Genomic DNA, 16,632 nt, shown 5'->3' on the forward strand with positions numbered 1-16,632 from the left:
CGATAAGTTTAAAGCCTTATTTAAAATAGTAAATAAGAATAATAGACTAGCGGACTACCGATAGTAGCTTAGGCTAGGACTATAAAGTAGGTAAAGCGGAGTAGGTAGTTACGATAACGCGAGCGTAATTATATAAGTAGAGATAAAAATAGCGTTTATTTTAAGGTAGAGCCCTTAGACTACCTAGACCTACTCCTTATTCTTATCGTCGTCCTTATCCTTATCCTCGTCGTCCTCCTTTACCTTATTAGCGGCGGCGGCGCTCTTTAAGGCGCTTAGGCGGCCCTCTAGGCCCGCTCGCTAGTCGGCGGCAGCGGCGGCTCTAGGGGCTCTAGGGGCGGGGGGGGCCCGGCTAGTAGCAGCGGCGGGGGCGGCGGCGGGCACGGCTAAGGGGACCGCCGATAGGGCGATAGAGGTAGTGTCCCTAGTGCTAGGAGAGTTAGTAGCGGAAGTAGAAGAGCTAGATAAAAGGAACTTACTTAGGGACGAGGCCCTAGCGCTTAAGGGCGCGGAGATTACGGTAGGCGGCGGCGGCGGCGGTAAGGCGCTTCTTAGTAGCCCCCCGTGCCTACCCGTGCGCGCTAGCCTTTTAAGCCGACGCCGTAGCGAGCAGGACGGGAGGCGCCGCCTTATAGGCGCGGCCGGTACGCGCGTACTAGTAATAACTACCGCTATAGCGGCGCCCGACTTAGTTAGCGTAGGGGAGCTCCTACGACGCGCACCGTATATAAGGGGCCGCGCGGGCGGCTCCGGCCTATACTTAGCGTTTATACTTTAAGAAGTTAGCGGAAAATAACTACTACGCTCGCTAGGCAGCGGACTTATAGGGGTGGTAGTAGCGGAGGCGGGGGCAGAGGGGCCGGGCGTTATGGCCGGCGGCGGGGACGGCGTCGTTACCCGGAAGGGCGACGTGAGGGCGGCTAGCGTAGCAGAGGCAGAGGCGGCGGCGGTAGGCGCGGTCGCGGGGGCGCGGGCAGGAGCAGCGGCAGCGGCGGAGCCGTCGTCGGCCGTGCCTAGCACGGCGTCGACGAACGACTCTATATGCTCCGAGAAGGAGGAAGTAGGGGAGGGGGAGGTAGATATATCTATCGCGGAAGTTAGTATTACGGATTACGGCCTCCCGCTTTATAAGGCGGAGAACTTACTAGTTAAAGTTATTATTATTAGGGCTATTATTACTACTATAGCTATTACTATAAGTATACGTTAATAAAGTAGCCCGTATAGCTAAGAATAAACTAACGCCTTAGGTAGAGCGGAACTTACCTATTACTATTACTACTACGGTTAAAGAAGGAAGAGAAGGAAAGGAAGGAGGAAAGGGGGGATGCCGCCTTATATACCCCTAAGTAGAGGAGGCTACCTAAGGCCGAGGGGACGGGCAACTTAAGGCTTACGTAGGTCTAGGCCGGCCGCCGGCTACCTAGGGGCATATATAATAGGTTACGCCCCTATTTAAACGGCTAGCCGGCCGATAAGTATAGAGCCCGGTTCCGGCTACCTAGGCTAATAGGCGCGGGGATAATAGGGCTAGTAGGGCTAGCACGATTAACGGAAAAGGGCAGGGTAGAGCTAGCGGCATAGGCCCTATAATACGGAAGCTATTAATAAGGCAACGCCGCGCCGCGCTTAAGGGAGGGCATTATATAAGAGTCTTTAACTATTATAGGTTATAGGCTTAGGCTATAGCCTAAGCTATATAGTTACGTGTAGAGGGCCGGATCCTATATATATATATACGGGCTAGCCGCGTATAGGAGAGCTCTATATAGCTTATTAATATTATCCTATAGACGGCACCTACGCGCACGCCTCTACTTACTCTATAATAGTTAAGCCTATAAAAGAGATAGATAATAAAAAGATAAAAGGAGGTATATATAAAACTAAGGGGGGAGGGTAGGTATATATAAGCGCGAGCTAAGCGTATATAATTAGTAACTATAAGATAGAAGGTAAATATAGGCCGCCGCGCCCTTAATTAAGAAGTCGCGTAGCTAGACGGGAACCGATTTACGATTAGCGGAGCTAGCTAACTAAATTTCGATTAGCTGGCCCTACCTAGGAGCGACCTATACTAGCGCCCGGCCCGGTAACCGGATATTACCTACCCTACTAACTAACGGACCGATAAGCTAACGCGACTATAGCTACGCGGCTATAACGCGGGAGCTATAGTAAATAGAGGCGCCCGCGAGTCGGGTCCCCGGAGAGAGACTACTGCCTATAACCCTAGGCCCGGGCTAGCGAGCCCGGGCCGAGATATAATAGCGCGGGAGGAGCCCGCGGCAGCCGGCGTAAATTTCCTACGTACTACTACTATAACCTCGTTCGAGGCGGACCCGCACTAAAAGAGGGGAGGGTTTTCCCCTAGGCATTCTAGTTTTCCCCTCCTATTTAATATTAAAGTTCTAGATACCTCTAGCTAGGTCCCTAGCGTAATCTTAATAATAATATATAGGCGGGCGCGGGCGCGGGCATTTAGGCGGTACGGGTACTTACTAGGCGCGCGCGGTATAAATAGGCGGGACGGGCTGGCGTTAGTACGTATCTTAAAAATAGGGTAAGTGTGTAATTAAATAGCAGTATGCTATTATGTAAATAGCAATACTTAAAAGATATAGTAATGTTTTTAAAAACTATCCCTTCCCCCTCCTACTATGCTCTCTAACGCCCGTTTAACAACGAGGTCGCCTACTTCACTATGAGCCGCCTATTCAGAACTCAACCTTGGCGGCAACGTGCCTCCCGCCTTGTCGGCCCAGGGGCGTTTGTCGGCGCAACAATGCTCTGCACCCCCGTCGCTCGACTCGACTCGAGCCAGTCTGCAGGAACGCACGCACCACCTTCTCGAGCCTTGCGGCCCATGGAAGCCGAGCCATCACCCCAAATAGCCCGGCAGGTGTCAAGAGGAAGTCTTTCTGGTTCGTGGCCTGCTTGTTTTGTTTCCAAACGTCGCCCTCGGCTTAGCCTCCGCAGACGTGCTATTCTTCTCTCGCGTGCTGACGCCCTAATTATCTGCACAGGCTTCACTGCTGGCCTCATTCTCAGCTTGTTCTCGCGAACCGCCGTCTTCCTAGGCTGTCTAGTGGCTGTTGTCCTTCATGTGTGATACGACGTCTCTTTTCCAGTCTACGTCGACGGTCAGAAACTAATCCTCAGCAAAGCTCGCCTCCCGCCTCGGATTCGAGATGCCGCGACTACTGGTTTCCAAGGATGCAAGACGGCAGCGGCTTTACTCTCTAACCAAAGCGTGTGCTGACAGTCCATGGTTCACGGCCTCTTTCGCAATAACTTCCACCCTCGCAGCGTTTGTGCGTCTGTAGGCAATTCCGGCCTAGGGCCATCCCTTGTGTTGTCACCTTGACACTCTTTTTATTCGGTTCTTGCAAGACATTGGAGAGAAGCTTTGGGGGGGTGGGAGCAGATAAAACACCCGCCAGACAGTCCCCCTAATCCACTGGCCGCGTCTCCCTCATGAGCCACGCCATTGTCAACGGATCGTTCTCAAAAAAGCCCCTAGTCTTGTCCAGAATTTCGGCGCTGTACGCATTGAGCCACTCCTTCTCCGCAGACGTCAATAGCGTCGTATCAACGAGGTTCTGGCAGTAGGGCACCATGGTAACGTGCGAAAAGCCGAGAAACGGCTTATCACCAAAGCAGTGGTCCGTCTCGACTTCCCTCACCAGCATAACGTTCTCAATGCGGACGCCGAACCGGCCATCCTCGTAGTACCCAGGCTCGTTGGAGAGCACATTGCCGTGAGCCAAGGACACCTCAGCATACTGGACCCGGGTGCCGATACCAATGGGCCCTTCGTGAACATTCAGGTACGAGCCAACGCCGTGTCCGGTGCCATGTCGGTAGTCCAGGCCTGTTTTCTGCATGCCGTTAGTACACGTGGGAAACCCCGGTGTTGAGCAATCCGTTGCCGCTCTCGCAGCGAGACGGCACACGCGTGATGCCGGGACACTCACCCATAGGTGCTGACGAGCTAGGCAGTCCAGAGCAAATCCAGTGGTGCCTTTTGGGAAAACGGCCGTGTCAAGTGCTATGACCCCCTTGAGCACCAGAGTGTAAGCCTTTTTTTCCTCGCCCGAGGGGTTGCCAAAGTGCAGAGTCCGCGTCGTGTCAGTGGTACCATCCAAGAACTGCGCCCCCGAGTCACATAAGTACACGCTCTGCGGATCAATGGTTGCACAACTCCCCCTTTCGGGACCGTAGTGAATCAAGGCGGCGCTACAGGGAGCCATGAATCAGTTTCGCCATCCAGAAGGCCCACGTACAGCGGTATGACAACAAGAGCAAGTTGTGTCAACTTACTTGGGACCAGTAGCCGAAATGGTGGGAAACGATAGGCCAACAAAATGCTGCTTGGTGGACCGCAGCTCTTCCAGCTTGTCGGCAGCCTGCACCTCGTCCAGCGTGGCATTTTCCACCACGAGCTGATGCTCGAGCCAGGCAAAGAACTCGATCAAGGCTGCACCATCTCGGATGTGACACGCCCGCATCCCCTCCATCTCGGTCTCGTTCTTGATGGCCTTGGCGTCGCCGACGGGGCTCCGGATCTCCTCGACGGAGCCGTCACCCCCCAGAGCACGTTGCAGAGCCCACGAGCCCTTATTGGAGACAAGGAAGGTCTGCTGCGCCACGGCTCCCGGGGTCGTGCTCTTCTCGCTCAACTCGGCAAGATGGCCCCGGGCGTCGCTAAGAAAGGCATCATATGGCTTGACCTGAACGTTGTTGTTGGACAGGTGCGACTTGCACGTTTCGCTCAACTTGGAGTCGTCAGTGTAGAGGGTGGCCGCGTGTGGAGTGATTGTGGCATAGGAAAAGAAGACCGGATTGTAGGGAATATCACTGCCGCGGAGATTGAAGAGCCACGCGACTTCGTCGAGCATGGAAATGAAGAAGCCAAGGCAGTTCTTCTTGGCGAGCTCCTGTCGTAGCTCAGCAATCTTGCTGTGGACAGACTTGCCCGCAACACCATCAGGAATGATGGTGACAGCACGGCAAGGGCGCCGCGGACGGCCCTTGGCCCAGACAATGTCAACCAGGTTATCGTCTAGGGGAAGAAGCTCCGAGCCACCAGCTTTGCGGACCTGTTCGGCGAGTTTCTTGGCGGCAGGCCCAGAGAGGAGCGTGGGGTCGACGGCGACTACCTTTCCACCGGCAGACTGTTCAGCCGCCCATTCCTGCCACGTCGGGACGTCCTGGAGGCCCTGCTTTAGCAGGGTCCAGTTGCTGTCGAGCTCCTTGGCCGCTTGGTTGAAGTATCGACCATCCGTGGCGAGTGCGGCGGCCTCGGAGGTGACAACGGCGCACCCGGCCGAGCCGGTGAAGCCCGAGATGAATTCTCGCCGTGAGTCACAGTCGGCAATGTACTCGGAGCTGTGGCTGTCCTCGGACGGAACAACTGTCACCAGACGGGTCAGCCAGAAGCGGGCAGACCTGGTCGGGCAGGCCCCGAGAGAGGAATATAGCTCACTCACTGTATATGTGGACACTGCGGTCTTCCATCAACCTCCTCAAGTGGGCTAGGCGGGACGAAGTGTCGACTCGAGTCATGGTCATGGTTCCAGTGACGAATGGCCGGGCTACGGCAGACAGTTTGCAGATTTGGAGCCGATGTCCAAGGAATCTCAGACCAGACAGGGCGGCAGGGGCCCGCGCGAGCATGAGCGAGCTGCTCCTTTCTCCGTCTTGCTTCTGCCTTTCTGCTGGCGGGCAAGAGCTCTATGGCCTGGCTTGGTGTGCCTTGATGGTCGTGTCTCGTTGCTTCAATCCCGCCTGTAAGCTTCTCAACTGCTCTGCTTGCTAAACTGCCGCTTCGCGTCGCCTCGGCTGGGAAGTTTTGGTCGGGTCGGGGTGAGGGGTTTCGAGAACCTTGCCGTTTACGTTGCGTCGCAATTCATTCATGCAGCACGGGATCCTGTTCCTCTCAATAAGTGTGATGGGATGCGCTGACAGCTCTTACCTACCCACCTACCTATATATATATAAGGTAGGTAGGTAGGTATATATATACCTTATCTATCTAGATACATACAGTACCTGGCAAAAATGAACTAGCGCTCAACGGCCTGCTATGGCCGAGGGTGGACGTTGCGGGGCGGAAAAGCGGCTTCTCCTGGCTTTGTTGATCGGCTTCCCCCGGCTGGGCGACAACGGCTCGCCAACTGCACCGATTACATGGACTCACATAGCCGGCCAGACGCTCCCGTGCCAGACGTCGCTCCCGACGTGCAGTCCATCAGGCCGCGGCTTCAGCTGCCGGCGAGTTGCGATCCGCCTTCGGTCAGCTCTGCTACGCGGCAACTCGTATGGATCGTAATGTCACCCCCCCTTACTGCTCTCCTCTCCCATGCTCGCTTTTGTCAACGCCGCCCGTTACTCACCATCCGCCGGTTGTGCCTTCGTTAGGTCTTTGGTGGCACCGGCCACATGGGCCGCTCTCTTGTCAAGTGTGCCCTCTCGCGAGGCGACCTCGTCACCTCAGTTGGCCGTGTGTTTGAAACGAGCCCCGACGACATGTCGAACATCCACCAGAACTGCCTCGGCACCCTCTGTGACGTGCGATCCCGTGAGTCTGTTGGTCAGGCTGTCCAGATCACACTCGACCGCTTTCGTCGGATCGACGTTGTCGCCAATTGCTCTGGGTACGGCGTCATCGGCGCTTGCGAGGACCAGGATGAGCACGACTTGCGCAATCAGTTCGAGACCAACTTCATGGGGACCCTTCACGTCATCCACGCCACCCTTCCTTACTTCCGGAGACAGAACTCTGGACGCTACCTCATCTTCAGCTCCACTTCGGGTGCGCTTGGTGTTCCTGGCCTGGGTCCTTATTGTGCCACCAAATATGCCGTCGAGGGATTGATCGAGGCAATGCTCTACGAAACGGACTCGTTCAACATTAAGGCTACGTTGATCGAACCAGGTCTCGTCAGGCGCGACGAGCCGGACACAGCCGACAACCCACTGCCGACCTGGGGCCATTTTCTCATCAAGCTCCCCAGCTCGGGCTATTCCCACTCGACATCGCCGGCTCTTCACGCAAAGAGAATGGTGCAGTGGCTCGGCGATCGCCAACCCACCAGCGCTGTCAAGTGCGCCGAGCTCGTCTGGCAGCTCGCGCACTGCTCATACCCGCCTCTGCGCCTTCTGCTCGGAAGCTACGCCATTGAGAGCATTCGTGATCGCATGCGATCGGTGACGGAGGAACTGGAAGACTGGAAACACCTGAACTTCCCATTTACGCCAGACGGCGACAAGGATCACAGCCACCGGGATGACAACAGAATGGACACTCCCGCCTGAGTTGTCCTCGGGCGGACGCCCAGCGCCTTTGAAGAAATGCTCACGATTGATTGCATGCATCTTTCGTGTCCAGCAAGCCCCGGCATGTCCCAGTGAGGCCGGCCCTGGCCGCTTCGCGACACGGCGCAGCTTCATGCATGGAAGTTAGTTTTCCTCTGGAACTACCCACAACAGTTGCTTGTAAGCCTGTCTTTGATATTCAATTTCAAGTACTACTAACCCATGCTCCCCTTAGAGCGCCTCGAACCGCGTATCAATCGATTCCCTCAGAATTGCAATAGCACATGATCCCTTGGCTCTATGGAGTACAGTTGGTCATGATAACAGACAATCGTACACCGAAACGCCGGCGCGAGTGAGCTATGAACCCAATGTGTTGCTCCCTCCGTTGAAAACAGCGGCTATAGTCATCCCAAGCCAGCCCAAATGCCCCGAATTCGCCTCGCAAGCTGGATATCTTTTTGCATAACCGTAACTCTTCTCGCGTGGATTGCGCATAATTGAGCGTCCTCGAACAGATGGACCATGAATGCCTCGGCAGCTTCTTGTAGGGCCTGAATGGCCTGGCTCTGCCACCGAAACTCCCTCCCCCTGGGCCGGAAATCCATGCCTATCTCGCGGACCTGACAGGCGCATCAGCGGGCGCTCCATGGCACGGTGACAAGGTGATCTGACCAGGCGCATAAATGGTAGCTTGAGGAGCAGGAGCTTGGTGCCACTCTGATATTGCCTGATTTCGCGCAGCGCAACGGTGCCAGGGCGATAGCGTCTCTTGTGCTTTACGGGAATCGGATCGCCGGCTTCGAGGGAGTCACCGTCAGTTTCCATGAGCCGCGCATCCGATGAACCGGCCGACCGACCAAAGGGACGAACCTACCTTGAACGTCTCTAGGGCGCGCACGCCGAGCCGCCGACGCGACGGATGGTTTCCCAGGTTTCGGGGCCATGGCGAGCAAGCGAGTGCGATATTATAAACATCAAGCCAGGCCCTGCGCTCGCATTGCGCGGATTGTTCGACGGAGAGCAGCTATCCAATAGCTGAAGACATGGAATGGTGAGGAGAGGAGCCGGCGTTGGGGTGGAGGAAAGGTGGGAAGCGACTGCTATGCTACCGCGAGAGATGAAATTGCTATCATGTGTAGAGTAAGTACCCGTTACAAACCGCGACAGAGGCGCGAACGCGTACGCGGGGCACGCGCGTCTTACGGCGTTGCAGGCTGCTCTGGATTGCCCCCGCCGCCCCCAAAAAAAGGGCTTACTAAACAGCCAGGCAAGGACTGAGCCAGAGGATGGCAAGCGGGGGAAAATACCCCGCCCTCCGTGGGCAGGTCTTGGTCGCCCACTACCTACGTCGTGCCGGATTCTCAATCACAGGTGACACATTGCTTGGCGCTGCAAGAAACCATGAAGGCATACATGTTTGACAACTCTCCGGTAGGCAAACAATTATCCCCTAGACAGCTCACTTATCTCTAGCTTCCTTTAAAACGACGGCGACTAATATAGCCAAGGGTGACCAGCGTCTCCCTCACGACTCGGGACGCGCTATAAGTGTTAACGAGTTAAATAAGCTTGGGGTGCTATTCTTTTACCTCCCCGAGATGGACGACGTCGATAAGCTAGCGGCGGAGCGAGGCTATAAGAATCGCGACGAAATTACCGTATCGCCCGCTACGATGGGAGCCGTATACGAGGATAAGGTTAAAACATTCTTCGACGAGCACCTACACGAGGACGAGGAGATTCGCTATATCCGCGGCGGGCAGGGATACTTCGATATCCGAAGCAAGGAAGATAACTGGATACGCGTTAAGCTTGAGAAGGACGATCTATTAATTCTGCCGGCGGGCATCTATCACCGTTTTACTACGGATGAATCTAACGTGAGTTATATTCGCCACGGGCTTTGTCCTCTATATCCGGCTCTCCTACCGAGCGGCTAGGAACAGCTACATCGGTATTGCCACTAACACTTTGACTGGGGGTCTAGTATGTGCATGCCACGCGGCTTTTTAAAGACGAGCCTAAGTGGACAGCCCTAAATCGGTGTCCACAGCTCGATAGTAATACTGTCCGTGATGGCTATGTTAAGCAGCTATGATTTATGTGTGCCAAAAACGACGTTTACGAAAAGGCACAGGAGCCTAGCTTGGACAGTTGCTTGCAAGAGGGTTAATAATAGCTTAGTACGCGCAGTGCAAGATTAGGTACCTTCAAACAGCTCCTTATCTTTCCTATGACGTGCCTCGGCTCTTCCAGATAGGACCTTGCGCGATATCGGTGCTAGTCTCGCACCACCGACGGACGAGATATTTTTCATGAGTCCAACTGCCCGGCGCATCCCCCATGCATCTTGCCAGCAAAGCTCTCCGGCCTCGGGTCGTCTTCTCGGGGATACAGCCCACCGGTGTCCCTCACCTAGGCAACTATGTTGGCGCGTTGCGGCAATGGGTGCAACTACAGCACCAGCACGACGCTGACACGAGGCTCGTATATTCCATCGTCGATCTCCACGCCATCACAATTCCGCAATCACCCGAGAAGCTCAGGAAACAGCGGCGCGAGAGCCTCGCCGCGCTCCTTGCCATCGGTGTCGACCCGGATCGCTGCACCGTCTTCTACCAGTCCTCCGTCAGTCCCCGTCCCCCGGGCCAGTTGTCCGGCCATGGTCTCACACCCCCGGGCCCTCCTCGTCGTAGGTTCCCGCGCACTCGGAGCTCATGTGGATCCTCTCTTGCACCGCATCTGTCGGCTACCTGTCGAGAATGACACAGTGGAAAGTAGGGCCGCCCATATGATCGATGCTTGCCCAGCGTCCGGTACCTATAGACTGAACATGGCCGCAGCAAAAGCTCAATCTGTCGCCGACGTCTCAGCTGGCCGAACGCCCCGTCGGCTCGCGACTCAAATTGGGGCTCTTTTCTTATCCTGTCCTGCAGGCAGCCGACATTCTCGTTCACAGGTGAGATGTTCTGAGAGTGCCTACCTCGCGACAGACGCCTATCCCGGCTGACTCTTGCGTCTTCATCCCCTTTCGCTGCGGCTAGAGCTACCCACGTACCCGTTGGCCATGACCAGCAACAACATCTAGAGTTTGCCCGCGAATGCGTTACCAATTTCAACCATTCGTACGGTCCGCATCTTGTCCATCCCGAGACCATTACCCGTAAGGCTTTTGCTCACCTCCACGCCCGTCTAACAAGCGGGAGCGTCGACGTCTGGACCTTCCCATTCGCTAACTCCAAAGGTAGCCACGGTGCATCGCATCATGTCTCTCACCGACCCCAAATCAAAAATGTCCAAGTCGGACCAGAGCGAGCGCTCGCGCATCTTGATCACAGACACGCCAGAGGAAATCCAAGCCAAAGTGGCCTCGGCCCATACTGACTCCTTCCCTGGCATTTCCTACGATGTGGCAGCTAGACCTGGAATCTCCAATCTGCTCGACATCCTGTCCATCTTTGACACGCAGCGACGCAGTCCAGCCCAGCTTGCCGAGGACTACAGCGATGCCCAGCCACGTCAGTTTAAGGCCTTGGTCTCGGACGCCGTCTGCCAGGGCCTGTACGGCATCAGCAGCCGCTACCTGGAGCTTCTCGATACCGACAAAGGAGGCTACCTTGACCATGTTGAAGCCGAAGGCACGCGCAAGGCACGCCAAAGCGCTGAGGAGACAATGGAGATTGTGAGGTCTGCCGTGGGCCTCTGATCGCACTGGCTCCCGGCCCAAGTACAGGGTTGAACCATCATCTACAGCCTCTCTTGTAAATTCTAGAACTCATGTAAAACCGTCATGTACCCGGTACCTTGTGACGCAGCGGTGTGAACATGAGCTGGCTGGGGAAGGAAGCGTGAGCATTCAGGACATGCAACATATCAACGCGCGGGTTTGACGTAGTCGGCCTTTCACTGCCGCCTTCAAACTCCTTACTTTTTGCTCACATTAGATGTATGGCTCGCTCGCTCAACTTTATGTTAGGTGCTCGTGAGTCGCTGCGAAGCCGTCTGTCGGGGAGACACGAATGCTTGGCCAATGTCCCCATCCCCACTTGGACGCCGCCAAGTCTCGCCGGCTATGTGCACATCATGAGACATAGGCAAAATTACTACCCCTGGCAGAGAGCCAAAAGTCTCGTATGACTTGGTTCGTCGCTCTTGAGCCTCGCAAGCTACGTCCATGGTTCAGCGACGATTCTGCAGAGGTCGGTACAAAGGGCCAGGACTGAGCTGATGGATGGTACATACCTTACCAACTTCTTCACAAACAGAATCTTCTGCTCTGAACTGACCTTGTCGCTCGGGAATGAAGAATGGCTCAGTCCAGACTGCAGCCATTCTCTTGCCTTGGGGTGGCGACTGACCAACTTCTTCACCGGCTCGCTCAGCCTGTCCAGCTCACTGCGTGAGGCGTTGCCCCCGATGTTTCTCGCCAGGCTCTGTGTCAACGGGGGCCCCAGAGCATCCATGGCGCCTTTGATGGCTTCTTGCGACTCCGGGTTGTCGCTCTGAAGGCCAACAAAGGTCGTCTTGTAACGAGTCAGAACAAATCGCTCTCCGGCAGCCGAGACTTGGTCGGCGATTGCAAGAAAGCCCAAGTTGCAACGTACCCAGAATTCTGCGGCGGCGACTTTCGGCAGGGGCTCTTTCCCGTCAAGAACGCGAATAGTAAACATGAAAAGGAACTCGGCTGCGTCCACGGGTTGCAAGCCCAGCACGGTGGCCGGGGATCTGGACAAGACCCGTGAGACGAACTCGACTCCGTTTTGTGCTAGCTCCGGGTCACGCTCCGGCTCTGTATACAAGTCAGGCTATGTGGTCACCCTCAAGGTAGAAACTTTACGGCCATCATACCGGATATCTGCTTGAGCAGGCTGATAACCCAAATAAGCAACGCGCCAAGTATCTTCTGCCGGTCTGGGCATCCACGAGAATGCATCGAGCTCACAAAGGAACAGCCTGTGCTGACGAGCAGACCTATCCTTGGCGTGTCTCCCGTATGGCTCGTCAAGAAATGTGCCACCATTTCTGGGTGGAAAACAAACGGGCCGGGATCGGTTTCTGAGAACCCACAGCGGAGGAGGCTGCAGAGTAGCTCCGTCACCTCTGAGCTTCCGCCAAAGGTATCCTCGAGCCGTAAGACAAGGCCCATGATTTTTTCATGGAGAGGCACAAGGCCGGCGCTAAGTGTGTACAGTCGACAATGGTCGGCGTCGAGGTCAATTGCGGGCTCAGACGGCGACTGGAAGCCTCTCCCGACGTTGACCAGGCCTCGTAATGCTCCCAGACCAACATGCAAAGCGGGAGGCTCGTCGACGAGGTTTCCAAAGCAGCGCAAGCCTTGACAAGAGATACTACTGCTTGGATCCGTTGCTGCGGCGAGTCCTTGAGCAAGCTCAACATCGCTCTCGATGAGCTCCAGGATCTCGGCACAGGCAATATGTCGTCGGTCGGTGTCGGGGATAGCCTGTGCAATGCAAGCAATGGCCCCCAGGACCCTTTCGCTGGATAAGCAATCGAGCCGCTTCCCGCTGAGGAGAGTTTTATATTCATCAAGAAAGCCATCAGTCTCCGTGTGGAGGTGATGCCGGCAAGAAGAGCAGAGTCGCAGTATCGACTTTGACGCCGATGCTGCCATGGACTGTTCGCGAAGCATGGCAAACAAGAGACGCAGAGCCGGGGCAAGAAAGTCCACGTTTCTTTCGAAATACTCGGTATACTGCTCTATGAGTGAGAGGCAGGTTTGCCGTGTACGGGGGTGCACATGGGAGTCGTGGGTTTGGAGAATGGAGAAGAGGGGTGAGGCGAAGACGGAAGTCAGGGCTTGGTCGAATCTGAGGTCTTCCCTGCCGCAGTCTGCGAGGCCTCCAAGGCAAAATGCAGCCGCCTCGAGCGGAAGCCATGCCGAGCTCGCCAGGGCCGAGAGAGTCAAGTTTGCAAAGTTCATAGCCAGGCGAGGCCCAACAATGGTATATGCAGCTTGCAGCAAGTCCACCACATCCTTTCGCGCGTCGTGGAACCCGACACGGTCACTCGAGTCCCACTGGTTGAATTCCTCGGACGGAGGATAGGTGATTTTGTGCCATGCGTTTGAGACTGCCTCGAGCGCGTGGGATATGGCCGACGGTGCCCATGGAGCCGAAGACGCGTCTTGGTCAAAGTGGACCATGTCAGCCAAGGTTTCTATGAATGTCGACCAAAACTCGATGGCGGAGACAAAGATCTTGTCATTTACGACTGGGAAGCCTTCTGCAGCAAGCAGGCCGCAAAGCATGGCCAGAAAACGCTGACTTAGCTCGTCGCTGCTCTGCATGAGCGCCTCTGCCTTTGCCTCGCCAAAAGCAAGCAGGAGCTGGCCAAACTGCATCGAATCGAACTCGAAGTCGCCTTGCAGCAGCCTACGGTAGCGTTCTTGGGCCCAGGGGGCCTCGAAAAGGCTAGCCATGTATTCGTAGTGCTTGTGGGTCAGTAGAGACGGACAGTTGGCGAGTATGTCTACAAGCAATTCCGCAGAGCTGTCAAACAGCTCCTCAACTGAAAGCGATGCGATGACTGCTTCGGCGAGGGGTTTCAGGGAGTTGACAACAGGGTTATCCCCAGAACTTGCTCGCTGGGCGAACCAGACCCACGACTGAAGCGAATGTGAGTCGGGAGGGATCGGATAATGGAAAGGACGGAGGCCTAGGGAACAGAATCTGTACCTGGAAACACCGTGTAGAGTCGCCATGGGTTGCAGGCGTACCATTTGGTACGGTAAAGCTTGTGGCCATGAGAGCCACGGCGTCTGTAACGGTCTGCAATAAAGCATCGTAGAGTCCTCTACCGAGGAGTCAGTGAAGCCTCGTCGTCTTCCTGCACTCTTGGATTGCTACTTTGTCTAGGGAGAGACGGGAGAGGTAAGTTGGATCATGGCGTACTTGTTCGTGTTCAGGTCAATCCTCGAGACGTCTTCCATGACACTGGTGACGACCCATAACGCAGCCTGGAGTTGCCCGGGCTGGAGATTGCCCAAAACGGCAGCGGTGTCGACAGTGCCATCAATGGCGTCGAGGCTGTGCGACTGGCGCGACGCAAGACACACAATGAGATGGCGGAGGTAACGCGGCCAAAGCCGGTGAAAGTGAATGAAGTGCGTTGCAACTGCAGACGAAAGCTTCCTCGAGACAAGTGGACTATAGGCCTGGCTGAGGGCGTCCAGGTACCAGCCAACGAGGTGGACGAGGAGCTCATTCGCCTCTGCATCGCTGAGCGAAGAGCTTTGCCCGCACGGTTAGTTGTGTCGTCTGCGGCACCGGGCCTCGAGTGGCTGGACATACCTCTCCTTATTTAATTTGATGATGACGGTGAGGGCACCGAAGAACCTAACCTTTTCGTCAGGCCGCTCCAGAAGCAAGTGGATCATGGACCAAGCCTGAGGCGAGCCCTGAAACTGCGACAGCGACGCCTGTGTTGCAACAATGACATCTGGATGGTTCCGCTGATAAAGAGAAAATATCAACTTGGGGCAGGTTAGCCACGGGTGGGCGGCTCTCGTCGTCTAGGCTGCACGAACGGATTCCACCTGATCAAGACTCAATGGTGGCGCCGCGTCTTCCATTTTGAGCTGCTGCTTGGCGAATGCTCATCGTCGCCCACCGTTGGGCCCGTGCTACAGCGGGGAATGTAAAGGTGATGCGATGCGCAGTGCTGCGAGAGTGGAAAGTGTCGGTAATCAGCTCTTGCGGAGAGGGCGAGATCAGAATTTGGCCTGTTGCTGTGCTGCGGAGAGCATACCTGAGTTTAAGGTGGGGGGGGAGGCACCGAGTGCCTTCAAGGAGCCAACATGGATTTTTAGGCTAAAACACCCAGCTTAGAAAGCAAGATAACATCTTCGTACGAACAAGCAAATAGCTAAAGAGTAGTACACTACATAATAAATTATATTCCACCGCTATCCCTTTACCTAGCATAGTCCGAAGCAGCCTTGTTGAACACACTTGACTAAATTACTCCCTGTTTATTAGTGCTTGATGGGGGTGTTGAGTGGGTGCGGAGAGGCAGAGGAAACGTTATGGGACGAGTGGGCTGTCGCGGCAGGCCTCTCTCCCTCTCTGGTTGGAACGATGAGACAGAAAGTCCACCGACTTTGTTAAGGGGACAGGCAGCTCGTCTATTTGCCGCCAGCGGCACCTTGAGGCCGAGAGGAGCCGACAACCTCTTGAAAGCGGCGACTGCTCAGTAGTCCTTCCACCTCGCGAGCCGTGCCAATATTCTTGGTTTGCCCCAGATGCGACCATGACGACTCCAATTCCTTCAGTTGATCCTGGGGCAGTTCCATGGTCCGACCCACGCCTGTTTGACCAAACTCCCACATATTTGCTTTCATACCCACGCCGTAGTATTGGTGCTTCCGCAAGTACGCCAGCCACAGCTGCACCGTCTCGGGATTTCCATCCTTGACCTGAATCATACGCCGTAGTGTTACACGCTCAAAGTTCTCCTGCGCCTTTTTGAAGATGAAATGACTCTTGGGGACTGTCCATCTTTCCGTGATTCGCGGTAGCGGGATAGGTCCGTACGCCGGCAAACCAAGGTAATAGGCGGCCCGCAATGCGAAATCGGCGAAGAACTCGAGGGGCTGAATACTGAACGATCGCAGCTGCAGGTCGCACGAGGGGATGCCGAACTCGGCCTCGCGTTTCAAAGGCTTGAGATAAATCGCTTGAAGAGAGCGTGGGCGGCGCGGTGGCTGCGTCCTCTCATTGTTCGCAGAGACGAGCGATGGTTGCCCCGAGTCTTTGTCTCCCGACACGCTGCAGAAATTAGCAGAGGTGCTGGGCAACGGCGTCGTCCATTGTGTGCGGAAGGGGACGTACAGCGAGGCCTGGGTCCTCCGCGCTCTCCAGAACGCTCCGACCTGGGCAGTGTTAGCATGGGCGGACGATGCACCATGCACCGAGGACAGATGTACCTGGAGTCGTCCCAGGGGCCTTTCTGCAGAGCGAAGCATCCTGTGACGAGGTTTTCATTAACTTCTTGTGGCCGGCTGCCGTAATATCTGCTGGTGTCGTTGTCAGGACGGAGCAGGAGAAAATCCGGGGCCAGCTGTGCACAAGCCAGCAATATTTGCGACGTATGCCGCGAAGGAACTCTACCTCATCCACGCACACCAAATTTCTTAAAACGTCCTGCCCGCCCGTGTGACCAGGATCAGACGGGCATGTTGACTATCCATAACCGGCTGAAAATTGAAATTATACACGACTACGGAGTATGATAAGTTCCATACATAATCGCGCCCATGGCAGTGCAGAGTGCATCTCTGTTGGGTAGGTC

The 16,632-nt window shown here is 55.5% G+C and overlaps 6 protein-coding genes across 6 annotated transcripts; 2 read left to right on the plus strand and 4 right to left on the minus strand.

The window, feature by feature from the left end:
* Window positions 1–3,452: 3,452 nt before the first annotated feature.
* HRG_08498 (metallopeptidase family m24 domain-containing protein) lies at window positions 3,453–5,574 on the minus strand (the record flags this gene model as incomplete). Its single annotated transcript, XM_044866969.1, has 4 exons — window positions 3,453–3,881; window positions 3,978–4,239; window positions 4,324–5,416; window positions 5,493–5,574. The coding sequence occupies 4 exons, from the start codon at window positions 5,572–5,574 to the stop codon at window positions 3,453–3,455; spliced, it is 1,866 nt and encodes a 621-aa protein (XP_044717856.1).
* A 618-nt stretch (window positions 5,575–6,192) lies between these two features.
* On the plus strand, window positions 6,193–7,320 carry HRG_08499 (short chain dehydrogenase domain-containing protein; the record flags this gene model as incomplete). Its single annotated transcript, XM_044866970.1, has 2 exons — window positions 6,193–6,330; window positions 6,424–7,320. The coding sequence occupies 2 exons, from the start codon at window positions 6,193–6,195 to the stop codon at window positions 7,318–7,320; spliced, it is 1,035 nt and encodes a 344-aa protein (XP_044717857.1).
* A 407-nt stretch (window positions 7,321–7,727) lies between these two features.
* On the minus strand, window positions 7,728–8,267 carry HRG_08500 (core histone h2A/H2B/H3/H4 domain-containing protein; the record flags this gene model as incomplete). Its single annotated transcript, XM_044866971.1, has 3 exons — window positions 7,728–7,943; window positions 7,996–8,120; window positions 8,198–8,267. 3 exons carry the CDS (start codon window positions 8,265–8,267, stop codon window positions 7,728–7,730), a joined length of 411 nt encoding a protein of 136 aa, XP_044717858.1.
* Window positions 8,268–8,724: 457 nt separating this feature from the next.
* Window positions 8,725–11,029, plus strand: HRG_08501 (tRNA synthetases class I (W and y) domain-containing protein; the record flags this gene model as incomplete). Its single annotated transcript, XM_044866972.1, has 7 exons — window positions 8,725–8,754; window positions 8,832–9,203; window positions 9,721–9,951; window positions 10,020–10,100; window positions 10,167–10,282; window positions 10,368–10,486; window positions 10,572–11,029. The coding sequence occupies 7 exons, from the start codon at window positions 8,725–8,727 to the stop codon at window positions 11,027–11,029; spliced, it is 1,407 nt and encodes a 468-aa protein (XP_044717859.1).
* A 375-nt stretch (window positions 11,030–11,404) lies between these two features.
* Window positions 11,405–14,914, minus strand: HRG_08502 (importin 13; the record flags this gene model as incomplete). Its single annotated transcript, XM_044866973.1, has 9 exons — window positions 11,405–11,489; window positions 11,566–11,846; window positions 11,928–12,112; window positions 12,172–12,234; window positions 12,391–13,948; window positions 14,019–14,136; window positions 14,235–14,573; window positions 14,634–14,815; window positions 14,870–14,914. The coding sequence occupies 9 exons, from the start codon at window positions 14,912–14,914 to the stop codon at window positions 11,405–11,407; spliced, it is 2,856 nt and encodes a 951-aa protein (XP_044717860.1).
* A 552-nt stretch (window positions 14,915–15,466) lies between these two features.
* Window positions 15,467–16,306, minus strand: HRG_08503 (ribosomal protein s10p/S20e domain-containing protein; the record flags this gene model as incomplete). Its single annotated transcript, XM_044866974.1, has 3 exons — window positions 15,467–16,109; window positions 16,173–16,213; window positions 16,268–16,306. The coding sequence occupies 3 exons, from the start codon at window positions 16,304–16,306 to the stop codon at window positions 15,467–15,469; spliced, it is 723 nt and encodes a 240-aa protein (XP_044717861.1).
* Between the last annotated feature and the right edge of the window lie 326 nt (window positions 16,307–16,632).

The sequence above is a fragment of the Hirsutella rhossiliensis genome (assembly GCF_020360975.1).
Source record: "Hirsutella rhossiliensis strain HR02 chromosome Unknown scaffold00010, whole genome shotgun sequence".
Classification (NCBI taxonomy): Eukaryota; Fungi; Ascomycota; class Sordariomycetes; order Hypocreales; family Ophiocordycipitaceae; genus Hirsutella; species Hirsutella rhossiliensis.